Source organism: Schistocerca americana, chromosome 8 (assembly GCF_021461395.2).
Source record: "Schistocerca americana isolate TAMUIC-IGC-003095 chromosome 8, iqSchAmer2.1, whole genome shotgun sequence".
NCBI classification, from domain to species: Eukaryota; Metazoa; Arthropoda; class Insecta; order Orthoptera; family Acrididae; genus Schistocerca; species Schistocerca americana.
The window spans coordinates 218,335,111-218,359,679 of NC_060126.1; the positions used below are offsets into that span (position 1 = coordinate 218,335,111).

General features: G+C 37.8%; 2 protein-coding genes across 2 annotated transcripts; one reads left to right on the forward strand and one right to left on the reverse strand.

The window, feature by feature from the left end:
• Positions 1-5,397: 5,397 nt before the first annotated feature.
• Positions 5,398-9,030, reverse strand: LOC124545683. Its single transcript, XM_047124630.1, has 3 exons — positions 9,006-9,030; positions 8,653-8,714; positions 5,398-7,143 (listed from the first exon to the last, which is right to left on the reverse strand). The coding sequence occupies exons 1-3, from the start codon at positions 9,028-9,030 to the stop codon at positions 6,553-6,555; spliced, it is 678 nt and encodes a 225-aa protein (XP_046980586.1). The 3' UTR covers positions 5,398-6,552.
• A 1,518-nt stretch (positions 9,031-10,548) lies between these two features.
• LOC124544923 (UMP-CMP kinase 2, mitochondrial-like) lies at positions 10,549-24,145 on the forward strand. The gene is made up of 5 exons (XM_047123667.1): positions 10,549-10,778; positions 10,850-10,973; positions 11,060-11,261; positions 12,105-12,347; positions 23,372-24,145. Exons 1-5 carry the CDS (start codon positions 10,692-10,694, stop codon positions 23,490-23,492), a joined length of 777 nt encoding a protein of 258 aa, XP_046979623.1. The 5' UTR covers positions 10,549-10,691; the 3' UTR covers positions 23,493-24,145.
• The last annotated feature ends 424 nt before the right edge of the window (positions 24,146-24,569 follow it).

Genomic DNA, 24,569 nt, shown 5'->3' on the forward strand with positions numbered 1-24,569 from the left:
TGTCGGTCGGTGAGGCCTGGCACGAAATCGGTGTTCCAAAAATAGGATTCAGGTGACGACTTTGTGCAAGACAGTCCATTACAGGGATGTTATTGTCGTATAACCACTCCGCCACAGGCCGTGCACTATGAAGAGGTGCTCGATCGTGTTGAAAGATGCAATCACCATCCACGAATTGGTCTTCAACAGTGGGAAGCTAGAAGGTGCTTAAAACATCAATGTAGGCCTGTGTTATGATAGTGCAACAAGGTGTGCAAGCCGCTCCATGAAAAACACGGCCACACCATACCCTTACCCTGCCATCGGATCGCCACGTTGTTTACTGTGATTGGTCATTCCACACAATGTTTTTCCACTGTTTAATCGTCCAATATTTACATTCCTTACACCAAGCGAGGCGTCGTTTGCCATTTACCAGCTTGATGTGTGGCTTATGAGCAGCTGCTCGATCATGAAATCCATGTTTTCTCAACTCCCGCCTAACTGTGATAGTACTTGCAGTGGATCCTGATGCAGTTTGGAATTCTTTGTGATGGTCTGGATAGACGTCTGCGTACTACGCATTATGACCCTCTTCAACTGCCGGTTGCCTCTGTCAGTCAACAGACAAAGTCAGCCTGTATGTTTATGTGCTGTGTTTCCCATCACGTTTCCACTTCACTATCACATCGGAAGCAGTTAACCTAGGGATGTTTAGGAGTGTGGAACTCTCGCATACGAACCTATGACACAAGTGAGACCCAATCACCTGACCACGTTCGAAGTGAGTGAGTTCCGTGGAGCGTCCCATTCTGCTCTCTCACGATGTCTAGTGACTACTGAGGTCGCTGATATGGCGTACCTGGCAGTAAGTGGCAGCACAATGCACCTAATACGAGAAACGTATGTTTTTGGGTGTGTCCGGACACTTTTGATGGCATGGTGTAGCACCACATCGACCTTGGAAGAATGAGAGAATTTTATTTGTTCGTAACCTATTCTTGCGTGACGGGAATGATATGAAACCTCTAACCTTTTGGTAATCATCAGTGCTATTTTATTTTTATCCCTGGTCGTAGTTTTCATGGTTGTGGAAACTCGCTATGCAGTGAGATAAATTGTAATAAAACAATTTTTCACCAAACATATGCGACGAATCATCGACACAAACAACGTCCGCAATCCAGTCAAACTTTTCATCAATCAAAATTTCTCACAAACGCGCTCTATGCGTGAAAATCACGCCAAACTGCAGTGTACATAGTCAAATATTTGGTAAGCACTGTAAAGTCTGACAAAATGTTTGCTCATTTACGTGGGCCTTTATATTTGGCCATTGCTCGAATAGCTTCCGTCCAGTCAGGAACGACGGGAACTGATGTCTCTTGCCCGAACGCATTCGCATGATCACGACTGGTTCTCGTCGTTAGTTGAACGAACCTATTTTTTGAGACTCGGACAGGAACATTTTCTACGAGATGATTGAGTGAAAGACGTGACGTCAGAACTCAAGAAACCACGGCCGCCGAGAACGGCCGCATCGACAAATGTTACAGAGTTGGAACAGATGACGTCACATCTTCCTGCTCATAGGGCATTACTCGACATAGGTTCTCTGTAGTGTTTGGCAGTTGCCTCTATGGACAGTAAAGCATAGTTAACACGACACTAGACTGCAGGCAGCGGCGCTACCGGCTACTGCGCATGCACGCCGCGCGTTTGCGCAAATCGTCGGTGGAACTAAACACTTTCGGCGTGTTCCAACTTTGGCGCCACTAGTTGCATGAGTTTTGAGGTTATGTGTGTTCGTAGAGTGTAGACAAATTGAAATATGCAGTGAGGAACGGAGAATAATGCTCGCTATTTAGCTATCTATGCTTTGCATAGGTGTTTGTGGGATTTCAGTGATGTTGATTACAAAAATAAGTAATATATTGCTGCTCATGAGACTTTCACGTGCAATCAGAACACACAAAGTTTGAACATATCTTAACTGCAGGGCAAAATTTATTGACTTAGAAGTAAATATACTGATGAGTTAAGAAAAATACAACCAAATGTAATTCTAGCTGTGGCAATGTTCTCGTCTACAAGACTAAAAGCCCATCATTCGAGTTGGCCGACTTTTTTTTTTTCTTTTAAGAAATATTGTTGATGGGAGGAAAGGCTACACAATCGAGAAACTGCGTGTTTATTCAATGTTCACCTATTTAAAACGTCGCAGCAATGCTCCCCATTCACACATGTTTGAAGTTTGAAGTATTGCCACTGTACAGATCAATCTTCAAGACAGTAGTTTGCAAACCATTCTCTTCTTAATGCAACCTGTTCGAATAATTACTGCTGTTAACGTTAATAATTATTGCTGTTAATGTTAATAATTATCAGTGTTAATGAGAAAGTGTCATCGCCAAGTAAATCCGCGTCTTATGGCATGTCGAGTATTCTCGATTGTAATACACGCAATGTGATATGTTATTTCAGTTCTGGCGAAGTGCTTCATGCATTATAGTATCTTTATTCCTTATCGCAAAATTAACTCTATTTAGAAGAAACATGAACAGTTCTGGTGACATTCTAAGATAATTAAAAGAACTTCTTGGGTCTTCCATTACAAATTATTTCAGCAAGAATGCTGGGCAACCGAGCTGACGTCTTTTCTTCAGCCAGCAGCTGTGGCCGAGTGGTTCTAGGCGCTTCAGTCTGGAACCGCGCTGCTGCTACGGTCGCAGGTTCGAATCCTGCCTCGGGCATGGATGTGTGTGATGTCCTTAGGTTGATTAGGTTTAACTAGTTCTAAGCCTAGGGGACTAATGACCTCAGATGTTAAGTCCCATAGTCATTGGAGCCATTTGAACCATATATAATTCATCCAGTCACGAATCGAAACACTTTTCTTATTTTTTTATGCAGTTTTAACTCCATCACAACTCGTGCGACGTGCACCTGCCGAAACTTTCATTTCAGACGCGTCTCAGGAACCCACAAAACAACGAAACTGAAGTGTATACTGGTTTTGCCGTGTCGACAGTCAAATGTGAAACCATTTGCGCACAACTCATTCCACGCAACAAGTGGCACAACCCACTGTCGTCGTGTAAACTAGGCTTAAATCTTTAAAACGGTCAGGTGAGCCGTTGCGCTCGGCTGAGTGCGTGTTTTACAGGTCTTACGGGTCTGCAGCCCATACCACCTTCTGGTGGTACACAGCAAAAGCTTACATAGTAGTGTTACGTGTAGTGTTACTGATTTTTTTTAATCTGCATTTCAGCTCTCATTTTAAAAATGGAAAAATGTAGTTGCAGTCTGTACACTGCAGAATATGGCATAAGGCAGTAATGAAAGCTAATATCGGTAAATTGTCCAAGATACAGGGATGAGAATCAAAATTTTCGTAATGAATATTAATCTTGCCAACCCAGAAAATTATGGAAAGAACGATGTTGCGGCAACGATCTTCTACTCTCATACTAAATATTAAACTTCTCATTTGTGTAAAGTACACCAAATTTCATCAAATTCGAACTGGATAAATAAAAATACTGTATATTTATTCGAACAGTGTGATATAGAATGTCCAGTTGCTGTATGTACAGTTTAAAATCTCACTTCTGAGACATTTATAAGTTTACAAATTGTATCAAAGAAACATACTGTTACTTAATTTGTCATGGTTCTCACCATGGAGGTAAGAATAAGGGGAGATGGCGCTACGTATCCCAGCCGTACTACGTTTTGAAGCCATGGGGGCGTGGCTCGCTGCCATGACACTCTGACCAAAACATTGCCAGTGTGCTATAGCGCTGCGTGTAGTAAAGTCGCTAATTGCACCATATACGCATGTAACATCATCAGATTGGTTGTTTCAAAGTTTTTATTTAAAATAAAATCTCGTAAAGGCGAAATTCCGCGTTTCTTCTGATTAAAAATAGTTTTTAATGTAATATTACGGATGGCTAGTCTTCAATGTAAACGATACAATTTTGTTAATTCAGTAATCAACGTGTATCACAAACTAGGGTTCTTTCTTTACTTATTCTTACGATCATCTGATTGGACGAAGCAATGCCGGATTTACGAAAAGTGACGACGTCTTTTCCGATTTTCGTGACATACAAACCAAAACTTTTCAGTTGTTTGAGTTCAGAATGATGTATTGTAGCAGCCATTTACTAATGTGTAACAGACTGATTGCGGTTCTGACCACCACCTATATCTGAAGAGGTAACCAAGTGATCTGTCTTTGTTGTTAATTATTTAAACAATGAAGCAGCAGATAAATAAGTCTGATAAAATAACTCAATGTGAGTTAATGTTTAGCCAACAACCTGTCACATTGTGCACAACTTCATTCTGTTGTCAAGTGGAATATAACTGCAGAGAATCCCAAGAAATATAGATTAGGTGTTTGTTATACACAAAACAGGTACTTTCAGTTTGGATAACATTGACCCTGAGGAAGAAAACAAAACACTTTGCCATACAGTTCATACACACTTCAATACATACCCACATTTCTTCTCTTAAGTGATATGCAGCAGCTCTAATACGAGACTACAGCACTTTTTTTAGTAACTAACAAATCAACTGCAGCAGCAGCCTTAAATGACATGCCTGTTAGCCAAGGCAGTATAACAGTGTTCCAATTTTCATCTGCTATGGGACTCATTTTAATATTAGTAAGGAGTTCTACTTATTGCTTACTTACCTTAGGTTCCAATTTGTTATTTTGGTATGGAAGAGATTTATTAACAGTGCAACAATGTCCCAGTGTTTTTAGGTAGCTTAGGCATAAACCATTCTACATTGAGCTTTGTTTATGTCATTCCATATTTTATAATTTTCATTCTTTTAAATGCAGGCCTTTCTTGTCAAGCTGACAGGTACTTACAGTGGTACAAAATGAAATGATGAAGGGATTGAGACAGATCGTGGAGCAAAACTTTACATCATAGTTTGAGAAGTGTGGAATGTCTCAATCAATAAGCCGAAGCTTCATTGCTTGCCAATGACAAAGTTTTACTAACACTGAACTAGGATTTGCTTTTGAAATCATTGTCCTAATAAAAATATAGGCTATATATTCCTTATTCATTCATAAAAAGTATGGGAACTGGTAATGAAATAAAGCATAAATATTAGGTACTATATTCAGAATTTTATTCCAGCAAAAAAACTTTTCTTGATCTGTTGTTATCCACTTTGTTGAACTGCTTGTTACAGGTATACAGAAAAATTATTACAATGTGACTTTTCAGTTAACTGCCTTTTTCACAAGATTGTGGAATATAAAAATAACACAGTTCTATGTAAAAAAAATATTATATGAAATTGTAACAAAGTCCACATCATTACTTGTTGAGAATGAAAGAAATGTCTCAGTCTCTTGACTGATACAAATGTAATACTATTTACCATTCCACATATGATTTATCACAGTGGTCTTGCATAAACCAGGAAAGTAGTCAAGCAAACAAACATAAGAAAATATGCAATCATTTATAAAATATGTCTTACTACAGATATAAATGTTGTGGGCTGTAGTTTCTGTACAACACATGGGTTACATTTCAATGGATTAGGGGAGAGACTGCTAGAAAATTTAGTGCCCAATGAAGTAGTGAAAAACCAATAACGCTCACCTGCGAACACTATCTCTCATTTTTTGAGGGTAAACCACTGTTGGACTAGATCACAAAAAAATATAATTTGTAATGACACACAAGCAAAAACCACAATGATGGGAGTGTATTTCAATGTGCCAAAAATGAGGCAATTCTATTTCTTATTAACAAGTTGTCACTCGTGGAAACTTAATTAACAACACTGGCTAGAACATACTACAGCATACTCTGCCAAACAATGGCTAAATATTTCAAAAAGAAATGTATGTCCCATTTGGAAGCACACAGATCACAAGCTATTGCAGAACTAGTACTGCATACTGGTATGGTGGAGTATTAATCACTTGGAAACACTCTACATATAATGTAGTTCCAAATTTTGGTTTGAGGAAGATATATTTGGAAGGTATTACACACACACATAAAATTATAATTGTCTGACTCCATCACACACCAGGAACAAATTTTCATAGATATCGTGAATATGCTAGTACTAATAGTTTTAAGATACACACATCACAAACATTTTGTAGCTGGTTATAACAACATAGACATAACAGAAAAGGAAGAATGTGCATCATTTATTAATTACAATAAGGTCACATTCCCAGTTTGCCTCAATATAATGAGTGCTTTATACAAGATCCCTCACACACTAGACCTCTGTGTACAAATATCAGTTACTGACCTTTAAAGAGTACCAGTTTTGTATAGGTTGTCCTGATTTTATTTTCATGCAATGCATCACTTATTCTCTTGGCTGCATGTTTTTGCCGTGTCAGGAGGTATCGTGTGGCAATTGCTTTAATCAGCAGTATCATATGATTGTCCAAGGGATGCTGATTTTTCATGTGGTCTGCTAATTCCTTACAACACTGGCTTGAATATGATTTCACTAAGCACCTCAGACACACATTTGGAAAACTGATTTTTCAAAGGAACTTTAGAATTACCTGTAGTATAGCACCTGAACACTTTTTCTGCACACACACATAGATGTCACAACATCATTCGATGGTAAAACCAACCATCCCCTACTCTTTCTATGAATGAGAGAATAAGCAACATGGCTACCATCCCCTCTCAACACTGATAAACATGGTTCACATTTTAAGGTTTTCTCTAAGTGACGCACCACAAATCCAGCTGTATATACTACAATATGGACTGCCACTTCAGAGAGATAAATTCCAGTAGCAAAGTAATCGTGGTCGTCGTCAGTTGTCGCTGCACTATTTTCCATGCATAGTAACTGCCACCGTTCTGAAGCGTTAGCCACTTTCTTCTTAAGTCGTCGCTTAGACTGCTGAAGAGTTTTAATTTGTTTTTTGTACTGATCAGTTTTTCTTATGAGGTGTTCACACTTCGTCTTCAGTTCCTCACTTTCAGAGGATGTCTGACTACGTTCTGGTGGTCCTGCAGTGTACTCAGGAACAAGAGCAGGAACTTCTTCATCCTGCACTCTGCTGACGGTAGCCAAAACTGAAGATGGAAAGGAAGAGCTCTCCTTCCGCAATGGTGGCTTTCTCTTCTTGTCTCCCTAAATGAAATAAACGGATGGAAAACATTAAGAACTGTTTTTAACAGATGGTTGAAGGTGTTACAGTCTTTGTCATGAACAGCATGTTACAGCCTACTAATTACTCCTATTCTTAGTCCTTTCCAGAAATATAAATTCTATTTTTCCAGCAGCTATTTATCTTGTTCATAAAATACTCATTACTCTAACAAAAACCGTTGTTGTGTTCAGCAGACAACTTGAAATGCCTCCCATGTGCGAAGCTACAATTAATACACACTTATTGAAAAAATATAAACTTTGAACACGTAAAATATTTCTGCTGGGGTGTCTTGTTTAACTATCACACTGTATCGCTATGGGTGCTGTCAGTTAACAAGTTCTCAATACAACTGGTCCAACAGTTAATGATATAAAATTGTGTGTTATATTTAATTTTGCATTATTGGTTTGTGCATATTCAATGTTCCACAGTAGTGGATAATGTTAACAAGAAGGTACTGCCAAAGCTTTTTAATCAATGATATCTTTCAATGGAGAATGTCAATGAATAGTGCATCAAACAAAAGAAATGTTCATTTGCTGTGCTTAACCCAAATACAGAGTTATATTTAACACAGCCCAAGTGTTAATTTCTGTTACTTCACTAAATAATTATACCAGACAAACTTGTTAGCTTCAGTAGTCTCATAATCTAAACAGCGAACCTGAATTTTCTTCTCAAATATTCTCTTGTGTGCAGAGGCTGATGCTCATCAAAAAGGAGTTTCATAAATTTGTTTCTACATGACAATGTGGAGAAACAGATTATCTCTTTATAACATACTGTGTAGCTGCAGAAACACTTCAGTGTTCCAGCACCTCCCCTCTTAAATTCTATATACAGCATGGAATCATTCCTAGGCAAAAGCTATGTGTAAGGACCTAATCAGGTGGAAAGTGAAATTAATGTATTCAAATGACCTGAAGGAATCCTCCCAAAATAAACATATATAAGTAAAACTAGAACTGTATCAATTACTCCTAAAACATAACTGCCATTGACTAGCAAAGACAGTGCAATAAATATGTTGTACAACACAGTAGACCAGCAAAGTGAGATATTCACAAACTACTGCCTTAAATATTCACATAACTGATATAATTTACTTCACACGTGTATTCCATTACTTTCGGAGTTAGAGCTAGATAATAGAAACTGAAAACTAAGTTAGCTATATCCTTCCTCCAAAGCCCCATAAATACATCTTGTTTGTAATACGTTCTGGGACATTTCAGTAACGTTACACTACTGGGAAACACTGTTCATTACCACCAATATTTACTGAAATACGGTACACAGAATGGCAAATCTACACAGTGTCCTCTTTAGGCCCATACTTTACGCCAGTTAATGTAGTGTTAGCTTTTAATTTGGTACATGACGAAGACAAAGTGAGTTACTCAACACTTCGATTATCGACGATATGTACGTATTATACTGATACGTGAACTTGAAAACTAAGACTTTAATTCTTTGAATTAACATACCTTTTGCAAATGTTTTGGGTGTGTAGGGAAAACTGATGGTACAGCATTTTCTCGGACCCTTACTGTTGAAAGGGAAGTTCGGTATATGTCCTCTTCTCAGAAATGCTGAGAACATATAGTGCTCCATTTAGACGCATGCCAATTCTTCCTCCTCACGGCATTCTCCCACAGAGCTTTCCGACTTTCATTTTTAGGAAATCTAAAATCATACAGGAGAAAAACACGTTATAGTACAAGTACCGATGTAGCACACGTTCATTCACAATGAAGTTGTAAAATCACACTTAACGAGACAACTTACACATGAAATGTTATTCCCTTCGATTTCGCATCACAATCAGAACGATTCGTACACCCGAACACCACACAAGTCACCATAATAGCGCAAAATCCTTCCAAACGCGAGCGACAAGTCTATGCACACAAGCTACAGCAGCAATGTTTTGGTCGGACTGAGATGGCTACCCTCGGCTTCACATTGCTTCGCAGCTGTGACGTCACGGCGTCTCCCTCTATTCTTACCTCCATGGTTCTCACCATAAAAATGTGCCTTCACAGTTTGCTTTACTTTTTTAACTCACTGTCATTAGCAGGGACCGTTTCCTTTGCTTAATATTTATCAATAAAAACATTAGTGGCAATCAGACAGCACAGGCAGTTTCTATTCGAAACACACACTGCTGTACAGTACCAAATTAGTCTTCATAATCAATAATCATGAATTCCTGCAACACAATTACCACTTCACTAGCAATTTCTTCATCCGAAACGTCTGTAGCAAGAAAATTTCCAAGTTCAATACTATTGAGGGCATCATGAAACAGTTCACTCGATTTTCAAAATGTTTCATGGTCTGACAAAAGCTACATAAACAATGTTATTGCATAGATCGTCCTCTAGTAACAGAGTCCAGCTAACTAGCTTACATCACAATGCCCAACAGCTGTTTCTGATTCTCCACTCCAGTGTAATACATTAACAAATACTTGTACACCACCAGGTTTGTGAAATATAATCACAAGCCTTTGTGTTAGTGGCACATTCAATCTGCTGAAACGAATGCTACATAAATATACAAAGCTGTTCGTAAACTGGTGTATCTTGATACGAACATCTCGAGAGAAGTTACTTAAAGGTCAAAGACAGCTCAAGGTTAATGAAGGAAATACGTGTCCATGACGTTTATGCAGCCATCGGCAATAAACACGGGATTGGGATCAATCTATCTGCGTAGTCCTCTGTAGTCTGAAACTTATAGTGTTGATCAGTTAACATAATAAGAAATCGAACACTCGACTCATGAAAACTTCTCGTAGGTTGTAGAGAACGTTCCTATGAATTAGTTGCGAGGTATATTGTTGAGAATATTTTTTGTGCAGTCCTCCATTACCGTAAACTGTAGGTCCTGTGAACAACCTAGACACTTGGACTCGTAGTGGAGTGAAGACTGTGACAACGTACATGAGATTATGAAAACTTCAGTGTACGTTTTATTTAAGGTCAAGATTAAATTTCAGTATCAACAGGCTCTCATATTATAGATGACACGCTGCGAGAGGGAACAATACATGTTTATTAATTTTGTAACATTTACAGAATATAAAAAGAAGAGAGAATGTATTGAACGGAACCATGAAAATTATGTACATTTAAAACTGACTCAATTTCACTGGCGGACCGACAAATCCCCTATTGTGAAACACAGCTCTACAGAAACTGTAACTAGAAGCAGGTTAGTAATAGCACGATTTAGTGAATCAAGTATGAAGTAACGTGAGGGATTTGGCAGGCTGTGGAACGAAAGAACAATGACAGCGTGTTTAGTGTGGCAGAAGTTGAATAGCCTGTGACGATTAGCTGACTGTCAGTTGTCAGGCTTGATCGGGTAAGTACTAGGTTACTTCGTCACGCAGAGCTTAGTTGCGAAGTCACTGACGTGAATTCGCCCTGAGGTGATTGAATTAGACGGTGTGCTTGATACTTCCTTTTAGCCTTATCGGCGGCATTAATTTGTAGTTGTGTGGCTTAATCAGTCCAGAATGGCAAACGCTGAAATTGATGCGAAGAAAATCAAGCATCTTTATCGTTCTCTTGATTCGACTCTATCTGTTCTACGAAAAGAGGAGGTTAGTTCTAACTTTTTTCCACTTATTTTTATTGGTGTTTCACATCTAACAGGTGAAAGATATTATTACAGTTTGCTACTCTCCAAGAAGTGAAAGATTTGTTGTCAACGTTCGATACCTGTTATCAGAGAAGCAAAAAGACAGATTCGTATCAAAACAAGACTTTTATCGTACTCGAAGGTCTGGATGGATCAGGTACGTACGACATTGCCGAACTGAAATTGTAGATTTTAATACACTAACAGGTCGAAACTGATATATAATGAAGTTAATTTTTGTAGGTAAAACGACGATAGCGAAGAAACTTGCGACAGCCCTTAATGGAGTGAGGCGTAAAACACCACCTACAGTGTTGCAGACACTGAGGGCTAAATTTGATACACATCCACCCATTCTCCGCAGAGCGTATTATTCCCTAGGAAACTATGTAGCAGCAAAAGAGATTGAAGAGACACTAAAATACAGTTCAGTGATTCTAGACAGGTATGTTCCATTTATCTGCACATTTGCTTAGTAAACTGTTGTAGGTGGACTATTTATTATTGGTTGTTTCACATTGTGTACCTGTAGATCAGTCCATGCATTAACAGCATTTTTACTGCAATATACTTATGCGTGAGATAGTTCACTGTGGCTCATTTGTAGAATGCCAGACTTAGTGCAGATGTTTGATATCTGATTAGACCTAGGATTTTATGTTCAACTGCTTTCACATATGTCAGTGTTTGTAAATGTGCAAAATGCCAAGTTCCACCTTGGTTCGTGGCCCACATTAGACTGTACTGGATGAGTAAATGAGTTCAAAAGCCAGAGGCAGACAACAGCACACCACCTCCCGTAGGACTGTGCCTAATAAAATACTGGTGTTCAAAAACCACCTCCAATATGACAATGCCTAATGAAGCACACTGGTGTTCAAATTAACCTTCGAGTTGATGAGAACGTTACTGATGTGGCTGTAGTAATATCACATTTAAGAACTGTGGATTGAAATTACGGGTACTTTGAAAATAGTTCGAGAATGCTTTCAGACAGTAGCAGCTGGATAAAAATATGTTTCAATGAGAGAAATTGGCAGATACACTAATCAAGTTACTAAATAAGTATTTTGGTTTATACTGCTTGGAAACTGGGGTTTAATATAAATTGTTTCCAGCAAAATTGTAACAGGATATGATATAACTCTGAGAAAACAGCATTTGAGGCAGAGATTTGAAACAGTTTATGAAGGCTAACTTATGTTGATTAAAAAAAAAAAAATACTGGAATGTTGCAATAAATAAATCATCTTAAGACTTAAAAAAACTATTTTATTCTTGTTGTCAGGTTCTATCATAGTACAGCAGTTTTTACAATTGCAACAGACATGTACGAAGCTGGATTAGGTAAGGATGGGCTACCTCCACATGGAGATCCAGTATATCAATGGCCACAAGATCTCAAACCCATCCCTGATGTTATTTTCTATTTGGATGTGAAGGAACATGTACGATCACAAAGACTTTCTAAGAGGATACAAATTACGGCTGAGGAAGAGCAAATGGCATCAAGTACAGAGTTCAGAGCTTTGTAAGTGGTTTCAGTTTATAAATTATGCACTGCTCCGCTCCTCTTACTAACTTACACTAATCTTTGACCACTGACAAATTCTTTGTGTTTCTCGTAAACTGCACACTGCAAGTTATTGAAAACAGCTGTTCCTGAATATTGGGCAGGATCAAAGTAAGTGATTACAAGTCTTAATGTAGATTTTTTCTTATTCTTAATGTTGAACTGTGCTGTTGGTCTGAAAAAGTTATCTGTTCTTTATGATTAGTTTCAGTAAGAAATAGTTAGTAGCTATACCCTTTTCAATGAATAGGTCTCAGTAGTATTTTAGTGAGTTCATCACACAAATAATTCACATTACTTGCCTTGCAGCTTTAGAGTTTGCTTGATGAGTTATCCCAAGTACAACTTTATGGAGTGAAAATAAACAATATGTATATAAACTTCTCAATTATTACATAATCTGTCTAGTTCTGTGGTGTGCTCCTCTCAACTGATTTTATTCTAAAGTTGTAATTGCAAAAGTTAGCGCTGTCAACTTCTTGAATCAACGTGTTGTCAGGTTTTATGCATGTTTTAATCTGTGTAATGTCAGTTTTTTCAAAGGTTGAAGACAATGTATTGCTTAGAAACAGCTTAGTAGTGTCTACAAATATTACGTTAATAGCTCCTTCGAAAACTATAAGTGCTTTGAGATTTTCACCAATGTTCACACAATCTATAAATGAAACAAGCTGAGCATCTGGTAATGTCACTGATGGAAGGTTATTTGCATTCACAGGAAGAAGTAAGGGTCTTGAGATGAACCCTAGTGGGACACCACTGTAAGTTGTTGCTAGTTGAACGAAGACTAATAGCTTAATCGAGAATGCTTTTCCTGCTTATATTGCACAGATATTATATGAACAGTTTCCCAGAATTTCCTATAGTAGCTAAATATCCTAATTTACTTAAAAGGTGATTCACTCAAAATATTTTGCCATCACAGCATATACAGGTAGCCCATAATTTATTGTCTTATGAATAAAATACATTCTCCCTGTATGTGTAAATATTATTTTCAAAATGTAACTCCTTCAGATATTCATAGTGTCATACAAAGTATTTAAAAAATCAGAATTATAAATTTTAGTGTCACAAAGAATTTTACATTTTGAAGTGAAGGTCAGCATGTTTTGTATTTAGCTTTGTTGACATGTGAGACCAGGGATGTATCCTATCGTAGATACTTTTGCTCCTTGTAGTATTATGGAATTATCTTCTGGAGCAATGCAGCAAATGAATTATTTATTCACTAAGGGAGAGGGGGGGAGGGTGGCAAGAATATTGTTCAAAGTAGATAACTGCATATTTCTGCATGGATCCCTTCAGAGGGCTTGGAATTCTTGCTCTCACTTCCCTATAGCTTTACTCCTGATAAAGTATGACCAGGATTAAAAATAATTTCAGTTGAAATGTGACCTACAAAACAACACACAGTAAAAATCAGCTTCAGCTGAATACAAAAACAGTGTTCATGTCTACTATGCCTCCTTATCTAGGGTGATGCAAAGGTACTCAACAAATTTCCATCTAATATAAAGCAAGAAAATGAGAATCTCTTAAAAAAAAAAATAAATAAATAAAAACATATTTCATGGGCCACTCATCCTGCAACTGATCTGATTATCTTGATTCAAGGAGAGAACATTTCTGTTAGCTACATGGTAAGGTCAAGTATTCATTGTAGAGCTTCAGGGCAAATACCAAGAATCTACAATGTCTCTCCGCAGCAGCAAGTCTTGTGTGTCTCACCCTGCGGGGCGCATAAGGTTGCCAAGTTCCTTGTACATGTTCCATGGACCTGCGGTGGTGGAGTAGGAATAGTAGCGTTGCATGTGTTTTGCAGCTGTTACGAGAGAGCACATTCCGGGAAGAGATGGGCAACATATTACTACCGCCCACATATATCTCGCGTAATGATCACAACGAAAAGATCCGAGAAATTAGAGCAAATACGGAGACTTACAAGCAGTCGTTCTTCCCACGCACAATTCGTGAATGGAACAGGGAAGGGGGGATCAGATAGTGGTACAATAAGTACCCTCCGCCACACACCGTAAGGTGGCTCGCAGAGTATAGATGTAGATGTAGTTAGTTGTGTCATTGTCTTGTTCTTGTGTCAACTGAACGCAATAAGAATGCTTACTATTGCAGGGGGAGCATTTTTAGTGGAAGAGGTTTTCCGTGCTGGAGGAAACTTTACTCAGCACATGAGATGGCAATTTAGATTGCATTTTCCTGCTTCAGGATGCCCACCTCTTTACACTGTACATGATTTAATTCGCAAATTCCAGACAAAGGGTTTAGTTCATTATGCACCACAATTTTAACAGAACAGAATCTTGACAACATTTTGGACATCATGTTGCAGAGTCAAACAAAATCAGTGAGGAGATTATCGCAAGAGGCTAAAGTTTCTCATATGATGGCACATAAGGCCATAATCAAAAAATTGGGGTTGTATCTGTATAAAATTACAGCTGTGCAACAAATGTTGTAGGGACAATGTGAAACGAATAGTGTATTGTGAATAGTTTCAGCAATTTGTTAACCACTAAAGAGCTGGTGTTTTAGATCAAGCCTTTTTCACTGTTGAGGCCTGGTTCACCTATCTGGATACATTAATTCCCAAAATTCACAAATTTTGTCTTCAAATCCATGTGCTGTAAGAGCAACACCATTGCAAATGGAGAAAATCAGAGTGTGAGTTGCCATCACACAAGTGCGAATTATATGGCTGATCTTTTTTGATGCTACTATCACTTCTGATGCCTAATGTTCCCAGATAATTTATCCATTAATTGCCCTACTGTATGAAACTGAGAGCAATCATAAATTTTTCCAAGATGACAAGGCTACTTTCCATATGGCACACCAGTCCCTACGACTTTTAGATGTAATCTTTGGAGACAGAATAATTATGAAAGGTAAACCCCCCCCCCCCCCCCCCACCAGATCTGCCTCCACGTGACTATTTTCTTTTGGATGTTGCTAAACATCGGTGTATCAAAATAAACAAAGACAAAGATGAACTGAAGACAGTGATGATTGATTATCTGCATTCAATTACATGTGAAACATTGATAAAAGTGTTTGCAAATAAATGTTAAACTGTTGAACTATACCTTCAGGAAAGAGGAAAACATTTCCAGCACCTACTGTGATATTGGTGAGTACAGAATATTTAATTGTAAGTAGTATAATTAACTAATTTCATTGTTTTAATTGTAATAATGTTGACTCCCATCTCTCAACATACTGCATCCATTAGCAGTGAGTCCTGGGCCGTAGCTTATGCAGCTAACCTTACATGCCCCATAAGGTGAGATGTGGAGCTCACTAGTGCAGAGAGACTTTGCGGACATGCTGTAGTATCCTACTGTGAAAATCCCTGTGGTTTTACAGATGTTGTGGGCTATTTCTTTGAAAAAATATCAAAGCAAGTTACCCATGGGAGACAAAGAACAGGTATTAATACAGCTGTAGAAGGCAGCAGCTTCTTTTTTTTTGTGTAGTGATCACTTTTCTTGCTATTTGTTTAACTGGCATACACAGAGAGAGTATTAATTCTATATCACTGGAAGCTACACAGGGATCCATAAATGTTTACCCTAATAACAAAATGATGTAAATGTTTATTGTATACAGTAAATGATATGTGCATTATGCCACATATGCCAATACTCATTAAATTTTGAATCTTACGTGAACATTGGGGATTCTGTGAAGAGAAGGACATTGCCTGAACCTCCTCCGCTCGCTTCCAAAGGGGGAAGGCAAGGTGACAGAGGAGCTCAAAATCTCCCCAAATCTCACCCGCTCCCATTACCCAGTGTCAGTCCAGTCTGGAACAGTATAAGCACGTCATTTGTCAAGGCTTCATCTACCTATTATAATGTCCAGAAATGAAAAACATCCAATCCACAATCCTTCCCTTCTCCCGTAAAGTCGTACTTTGTCACTCGCCCAATCTACAAAGTGCCCTTGTCCATCTTTGTGCCACACTACTCCAAAAACATTTCCACACCCGTGGAGCGCACAGTTGCAGATCAGTTGTGTGCATCCCCCCTGCCCTCCCCCCCCCCCCCCCCCCCAAGTTATCCAATTCCAGTTCTATCACAGCATATCCTATCTTGTCATAGGTATTCCAACTATGAAGTCATTCATGTCATATACCAGCTTTGTAGTAACTTTTGCACAGTCCTTTTACGTGGGCTTGAGTACCAATCAGCTGTCCAGCTGAGTGAATGTTCAGTGCCAAATTGTGGCCAATAGTAGAGTTGATTATTCAATGGTGGAACACACTACGGGCACATTGTAGTCAACATCAATGCCTGCTTCACAACCTGTGTCATTTGGATCACACCCCTCCCCCTAGCCCCGCTCAACATCTGCTTCACTGAATTGCATATGTAGCAGTTGTCCTCAGAGCACGGCCTTTGATTCCCCCCTCCCCAAAGCCCTCTTGGATTCATTCTTCACCACTATCAGAAATATGCCCCCCACTCATGCTCTTCTTTCTGTTCAGTCATCCTCTTCCTCAGCTCAGTTCTCAATATTATCTCATCTGTAGCAAATTCATAAGTAGGAATTTCCAGATTCTACTTTTTGCAGCACCTGCATCTCTTATGTATGATATGGTTTGACCTGTTGTGTATATTAAGATTCACAAACCAGTTATTTGACTTATTTTTTGGTGTTGTGCAACATGCTAACTGTTAGAGACTGCAGTGTCAGAAATTGGATTTAACAGATTCTCCTCTTGATCAGGAATTTTGACATACCTCACATTGTTCATAACCTCGACCATAACACAAGAGGTGCTGGCTTCTAGTTCATACGTGCAAACACACATATGTAAAGTGATGAGGCTCTTTATAATGACATCGTATCGCTCTTGTATAGCACACTGTGACCCTACATGCTGGGTATCAACCAATTGCACGTACATGAACCCATCTTTACTGTATCACTTCAAGTTTGTAATGAACAAACCTGAGGTGGGACTTAGCTGTCGACCAATGAAGCCTGTGGGCAAAAAGAGAGAGAGAGATATTTAAGTGTGTTGTTAACATTATGCAGCATGAGTCAATGGCAATATTTTCTGTGACACCTTATGTATGACATTTTGTATGAATTTGCAGTTGTGTGTTAATACAGAGCCGTGTGGGATTAGCCGAGCGGTCTAAGGCGCTGCAGTCATGGACTGTGCGGCTGGTCCCGGCGGAGGTTTGAGTCCTCCCTTGGGCATGGGTGTGTGTGTGTTTGTCCTTTGGATAATTTAGGTTAAGTAGTGTGTAAGCTTAGGGACTGATGACCTTAGCAGTTAAGTCCCATAAGATTTCACACACATTTGAACATTTTTTTTTTTTGTTAATACAGACAAAAAAGATAAGTGGAGTAACAAATTATTCTGTTGTGAGCCACTAGAGATCAATGGCTTATTATATTAAATTCCTGAAACTTTGTTTTTGTTGTCTTTTCAGTAGTAGTGGTTGTGGTGTTGGTGGCACTGTTGTGATACTGGAAGATATAAAAATTTTTATTACATTGTTTGGATTGTTGCACTCTCTTTATGTAAAGCAATGAGTTTCTGTAACATTTTGTGGTCTTCTTGAGGCCTAATGGCAGAGAAAGAGAGAGAGAGAGAGAGAGAGAGAGAGAGAGAGAGAGAGAGAGAGAGAAAAGATCAATGGGTTAAAATGCTACATATAATAGTATATATACAACATACTATGTAATTGTAATTGCAGTAAACCACCAGTTCACTAAATTGCAACTTACCATACTGAAAGCATTACAAATCTCACATATTAATGTAGAACCGTACATCCACATAATTGCGCACAGCCCCATCCTCCCAGTAATGAACGAAAGTATTTGACCTGCATGATACTACCTAATTCAACTTTTTTTTATTTATTTAAAAATGCGGGAACAGTGTCTACAAACCTTGCAACATACGTTGTCCTCTGTGACCAAGCCACATTTTACCAGAAATTATGATTCATCTGTCTTCTGTAAATATTGTACATTTAATTTAGTATCTCTTGCACTTTGTTTGCAATTACAAGTAACTGTCCATTTTATGAGCTTTCCTGTTGTGGCTTGCTAGACATTTTCCATTTTCCTCTGGACACATTCCTTTGCAAACACACCCCTTTTCTCTCTTCATTTTTTTCTCATCTGTATTCCATTTGCTTTTGTCAGGTTTGCATTTTCTGTTTTTTATTGAAGGTTTCTTGCTTTTTCACCCAAAATATCATTTTCTTCTGAATTTTGATAACTTGGATCATTATTTGATTTATATGTCTCATTGTTCATGTTTTCATCTTCTTCACGGGAATTATTTGGCCAACACATGGTACATTAATATCACCACTTTTGTTACCTACTTTATCAATTTATGATGCGTCTGTGTAACTTACATCCATAGCATATGAAATTTGAGCTTCATTAATCACCCTGCAACATTATTTTTCTTGCAAAATTTCATCAGAATGCAGTTTTATAACACCAGTGGGTATGATATGAGACAATAAGTTAGTACCATTAACTGAACTGCAGTTTTCATTATCAACTAACACTACACAAAGAGCTTCATTAATTTCATTTCTAAATCAGCCATAACATCTTCAGACTTGTTCTGGTTTAAATCATGATCCAGTCATTTAATTTCCTTGTGCCCTTGTTTTTGGCTATGAAAGTAGACATAAAGTTTGCCTGAAAAAAAAGTGACAAACCTATGTAAAAGAAAGTCTATATCAAATTAAAATAAAGCTATAATATTAAGTAATAGTAATTTCACTGCAAACAAACCTTACCTATAACTATTTTTGTCACTAGTTCAATTAAAAACATTATAAAAATGTTATAGCTATTGTAAAGCTTTTATACCCTACAGAAAACACACCTATCCCTTCCATATTTACCATGAATTTGTCCATTTCCCTTTGTAACATAAATACCCACTACAATTCACAAAGAACACAACATTGGAGCACAATGTCGGGTTTTAAGGTTCATGGATGTTGAAGGTTTCACAGTACTATAGTACAGAGATATAAAGGTTTCAATTAAGTCTGATAGATGTCCTTACATTCATACACTGACTTTGAAGATTTTACAGGGTTGTTTGTCAATAAATTATGAACTTCAATCATCAAAAACACCAGAGTCTCCAAACTCAGCCTTGGGAGGTTTTGATTGTAACCTGATGATATGCAATTGTATCATAGTTAATTATCAACTTATCTAAGTAAATATGAGTCAGTTGCATCTTCAAATTATTCATACTGGGATCCAAGAATGGCATGCCACTATGTGACAGTCTATATTGTACTTCTGTCTCTAATTTAAGTCTTCTGTTCAATGGCTTTGTCCAACTACAGCCATCACATATCACAAGTACATTCTGTGAAGCTAAAGAGGTCAGCGTTAATATGCGTTAGTCAATGAAACCTTATTTGTCACAATCAAATGAATATTAATGAATATATAAATTTCACCCGATGCATTTCATATTGTCTAAGTTCTAAAGTAATTTTTCCACAGTAAAGTTGTTGTCGTTTGTGATTCTATCCTTTTACTCTCATCATGTTGCCATTTGTTATGTGTAGCTGTGATCACATTGGCATGCTGTAACTGTAGTTATATCCACTTCTACTGCTTGAACTCTTTGGGTTTTGTTAAATAGTTACCACCTGGCCTTCAATTCCTTGAACAGTTACTCAGCTCCACTGTCCTTGATATCCATAATGTATTCATTTGTTATAGTTGATAGTGTTCTTGTCATTTTATAACTGCACGTTCCTCTCACTAACCATGTCAAGAGCTTGTTAATAAATGGTATTCCACATTAAGATGTACAGTACTACATCCCTTCTTTCATTTCACATATTTTTGAAATTGAAGCCCATCATTCAAAATGATTTATGATTGATGTTGACTGGGTAATGTTCAACTTAAACAATGACCACAAAAAATGTGTGAATGTTTCTTTACAAAATTTTATTTTAAACATGTCACTTTTCTGACACTAATCTACAATTTTATTCTGTGGTACAGCCTTATTTAGCTGACTGGCAGTGGAAAACAAATTGTGCCAGACATGTGGAAGTAAGATGAATGGATTCACACTTCAAGCAACTTTTGAGGAAGTTCATTAAGGCCATGCACCTCTGCTTTCTGAACTTCACAGACCTTCCTTTGCATCTTCAAAAGCATGTACTACCTCTTCTTGCACCAATCACAGCATCCAACCATGCATGCATGTTCCTGTTTCATGTGGCAGTGTCTTCTTGGGAAATCATCTACCTTGTTTTCAAGAGGGCTTGCTGTAAGTTCCATAGAATCTTTGAATAATGCTGACATGTTCTTTTCCCTAGCTGATCCTATACGTACTCAGTAGGATTCAGATTAGAGTTTCAAGCAGACCAAGCCACACCATCTCACTTCATCCAAGAACTCTCGCACAGTTCTCATAACATGTGAGCATGGATTTTCTTGCATTAGATGAAAATCATGACCAGTAAATATAGCCGAAGGACAACATGTTCCAAAAAGATTTCCTCTACATACTGATGTGCTGCAAGGCTCCCATGCTCCACAAAGACCAAATCTTTTCAGCCACACTGATTCCTTCCCTCACCATGAGAGAAAACCAGAAAAGGCAGCCTGAATGAGTATGTGAAGGCAATATTTTTCCCCAGGACTGCTCCACAAACTCTCTTCTACCGTCAGGTGATTGAAGGTCAAATTGTGGCATATCGGTGAATGACACTGATGTATTCTCCAGCCGCAATATTTCTTTGTGAAACATAGTTGATCTGTGTGATGCTTCTGGTGAGTTCTGGGCCTGTAGCAGGTCTTCTTGATTGAAGATTGGATTTTTCCAATCTTCTGTGGATGGTTTTCTCTCTAACATACATCCCTTAAACATTCCTTAAACTTGGCGGAATTGATTTCTTGCTTCAACGGTGGTAATGTCACCGTTGTTTACCTTCCATTCAGAAGGCTGTTGCATGCAGCGACTGTTATATTGAATTGTAAATAATAGATTTCAGCTACCAGTCATCCTTTTTAATTTTTTTTAATTGACAGATCTAGATTTCCGCTAGAAACTAGCCACTCTCAATGCACTATCATTCTCGATCAATGCCTGTTGGTCGGGCTTCATTCTCAGTTCATTGAATATTCAATGAACTGTGGATGAAGCCCGACCAACAGGCATTACATACTAAATAAGGGAAGGATGGAGAAAGAAATTGGCCGTGCCCTTTTGAAGGAACCATCTCAGTATTTGCCTTAAGCGATTTAGGGAAATCACAGAAAACCCAAATCAGGATGGTTGTACGTGAGTTTGAACTATCGTCGTCCTGAATGTGAGTCCAGTGTGCTAACTACTGCACTACCCCACCCAGTCGACCACCCCCCCCCCCCCCCCCCCCTCACTCCCCTCTGTGATTAAGAACCATCTGCATCTAGGTTTCATAGGTTTATCTACACTACATTCAGCATACACTGTCTGTGTTTTCTGAGGTGGTTACCATTCATTACTTACAAAAGTAATCCATGTAGCACAGAGAATGCTTTTCTGTTTTACGTTGTAGTATGCTTTTTTGTGAATACCTTTTCTGTCCTCCTCCTTGTATGTTCATCTTTTGCATAATTCAGATTCAATGATTATATTCTCGAGATCTGGGCAGGTGCCGGGAAAAGCCTTTTTTCTTTCCTAATAACTTTAACACATATTTCAAAAATATGTTTCCCTAGTGCTTAGTTCAATAAGCTACTTCTCTAGATATTGATGTCCATCCCTCATCATTTTTGACAGCCATTACATGTTCCGTGCTAAAAAAATTGCTCCTCTACAACTTTGGCATCACATACGTTGTAGAGACTAACTCTCATCATACCCTTAGTTGAAGGTTATTGTACACAGAATTCAACCCCATCCTCTAAAGCTATGTTCCAACACTTCTACTTTCAATTTGACAAACAAGTAAACCTTTTGCCTAGTTCAGACTAGCTCTGTCAAGTAAGTTCTTTCACCATATCGATTAAAGTATTCTTGGATGTCTGCTCTCTTCTCACGCCACACACACACGCGCGCGCGCGCACACACACACACACACACACACACAGCGCACACGCTGTGGCTTTCAGCTGTGGTTGAGTGAATGCATTGTCTCATTTGTGTTATTGTGTAACACTAGTGGCTGATACAAAAGGGAAAGTTTTTTGATGTAGAAACAGCTCTTGGGGATAACGACATAGATATCCCCATAAACTTCCATCAAGCCAGTATTCAAGAAATTAAAAATATTGCCTATTCCCTGCATTTATATATTAGATACAGTCATCTTTGTTAACAAAACCTGCATTAGCTTGAGACCTAACGAGACAAAGACTGACTAGGAATCTAGTCGGTGTAAGGAATATAGGCAGTGTACTCTACAATAAATTACCCCAATCAGTTTGTGAAAACATGTATTTAGGAATAAGCTAAGAACATTTAATGTACATACTCTTTTTATTCAATTGATGAATATCCTCAGTTTGTATTAATTCTACCTCAGCCATAATTGTAATTATTGTTAATATTATGACTTTATTACTTTCATGTTACAGTGTTACTTAATTGTAGTAGTAGTTGTTTCTTGAACTGTGCTACATAATTTAATTTTTGTTGTATATTATTGTTCCTTGCAAACTTTCTCAGTCACATTTTTATATTTCTGTGTACACGACTCATCCTAAATCTTTTGTTCATTGTATAATATAAAATTCTTGGGACCAAAATAAATAAAAATGAAATATTTTTCAGTGTGCTCGTTGTAGATGATCAGCATGTAATTGGAGTTTGGACTGATTAGTCTTTTTTTCATTATTTAAGTATTTGTTCTTAACTTGGTTTTGCTCATATCCATACCTTTTCCATTAAATATTAATTACTTATTGACATAATTCCCAATTAAAAAAAAAATGTTTCAATTTTCCAGGTTGAAGGAGACATATTTAAGAATGGCAGAACCCGCTGTGACCGTTATTAATTCTAATCAACCTGTAAAACTGGTTGTAAGTGACATTCTAGATTTCATGAAGGCCAAAATGATGATATAGCACATATTTCTGATGACATTTATTTGAATATCCAGTATAAAACAGAGGTAAAATTCAGTCACGAAAGGAGCAGAATAAGATATCCAACAGGATTCTAGTTTAAAAAAAAAAATATTGTTGAATTTCACAAGGTAATACAGTGTGACAAAGGTGGTAAAAAAGGGAAGGAAAATTTAGAAATATTGGATGAAGAGGTATACATAGTGTGCTCGTGAGAATAAATTGCTTTCAGACTTCTGAAGTGTAAACCCAGTACACAGAAAAACATAATAATTTGTGTGTAGTATTCATTGAATTGTTACTTTTACCCGTAAATTATTTATTAATTCTGAATTGTAATTAACTTGATACCTGTTATCCAGTTGTTAAAAAAAAAGAACAATTATGGACAACATTTGAACATAACCCACTCAGCAGCACATTATTTTCTTCCTCTCTCTCTCTCTCTCTCTCTCTCTCTCTCTCTGCTCTGCTCAATTGTGTCATTCAACATGTAGTATTTGCTTTCAGGTGGGTCAGATATTCATTTCAGCTATAAAAATGTTTTATGAAAGATGTTACATGTCCTCTTTTTAAGTGTCTCAGGCAAAAACTGATTACACATAGAAAGTGTGTAATGCTGTAAATAAGACATTTACAATTTTTAACTCGCAATAAATGCATTAAAAACTGGCTCATTTCTTTTTTATTAATTCCTTTCCACTTCATCTTTCATAAATTGTATCATGGAGGAAACACTGTAACGGCACAGAATGAGTCAGTTTATGTTGTGTTGGCAGAAGAGCCAACACCGTGTTACTAGAGGAGGCCGAAATGCACACGTTTTAGCTCACGCAGGCCGGCGTGAGGAGGGAAGGACTATACTGACGTGAGGTCTGGAACATGACAAGGAATTAGAATTCAGAAAGCAGACGAAATTAGTTTGATAATTAACTTTAATCCATTAATGATGAACGTCACTCTTGACGGTACATGATTCACAATATTATCTGTTCAGAACAGTAACTGAATATGGCGCCTTGCTAGGTCGTAGCAAATGACGTAGCTAAAGGCTATGCTAAACTGTCGTCTCAGCAA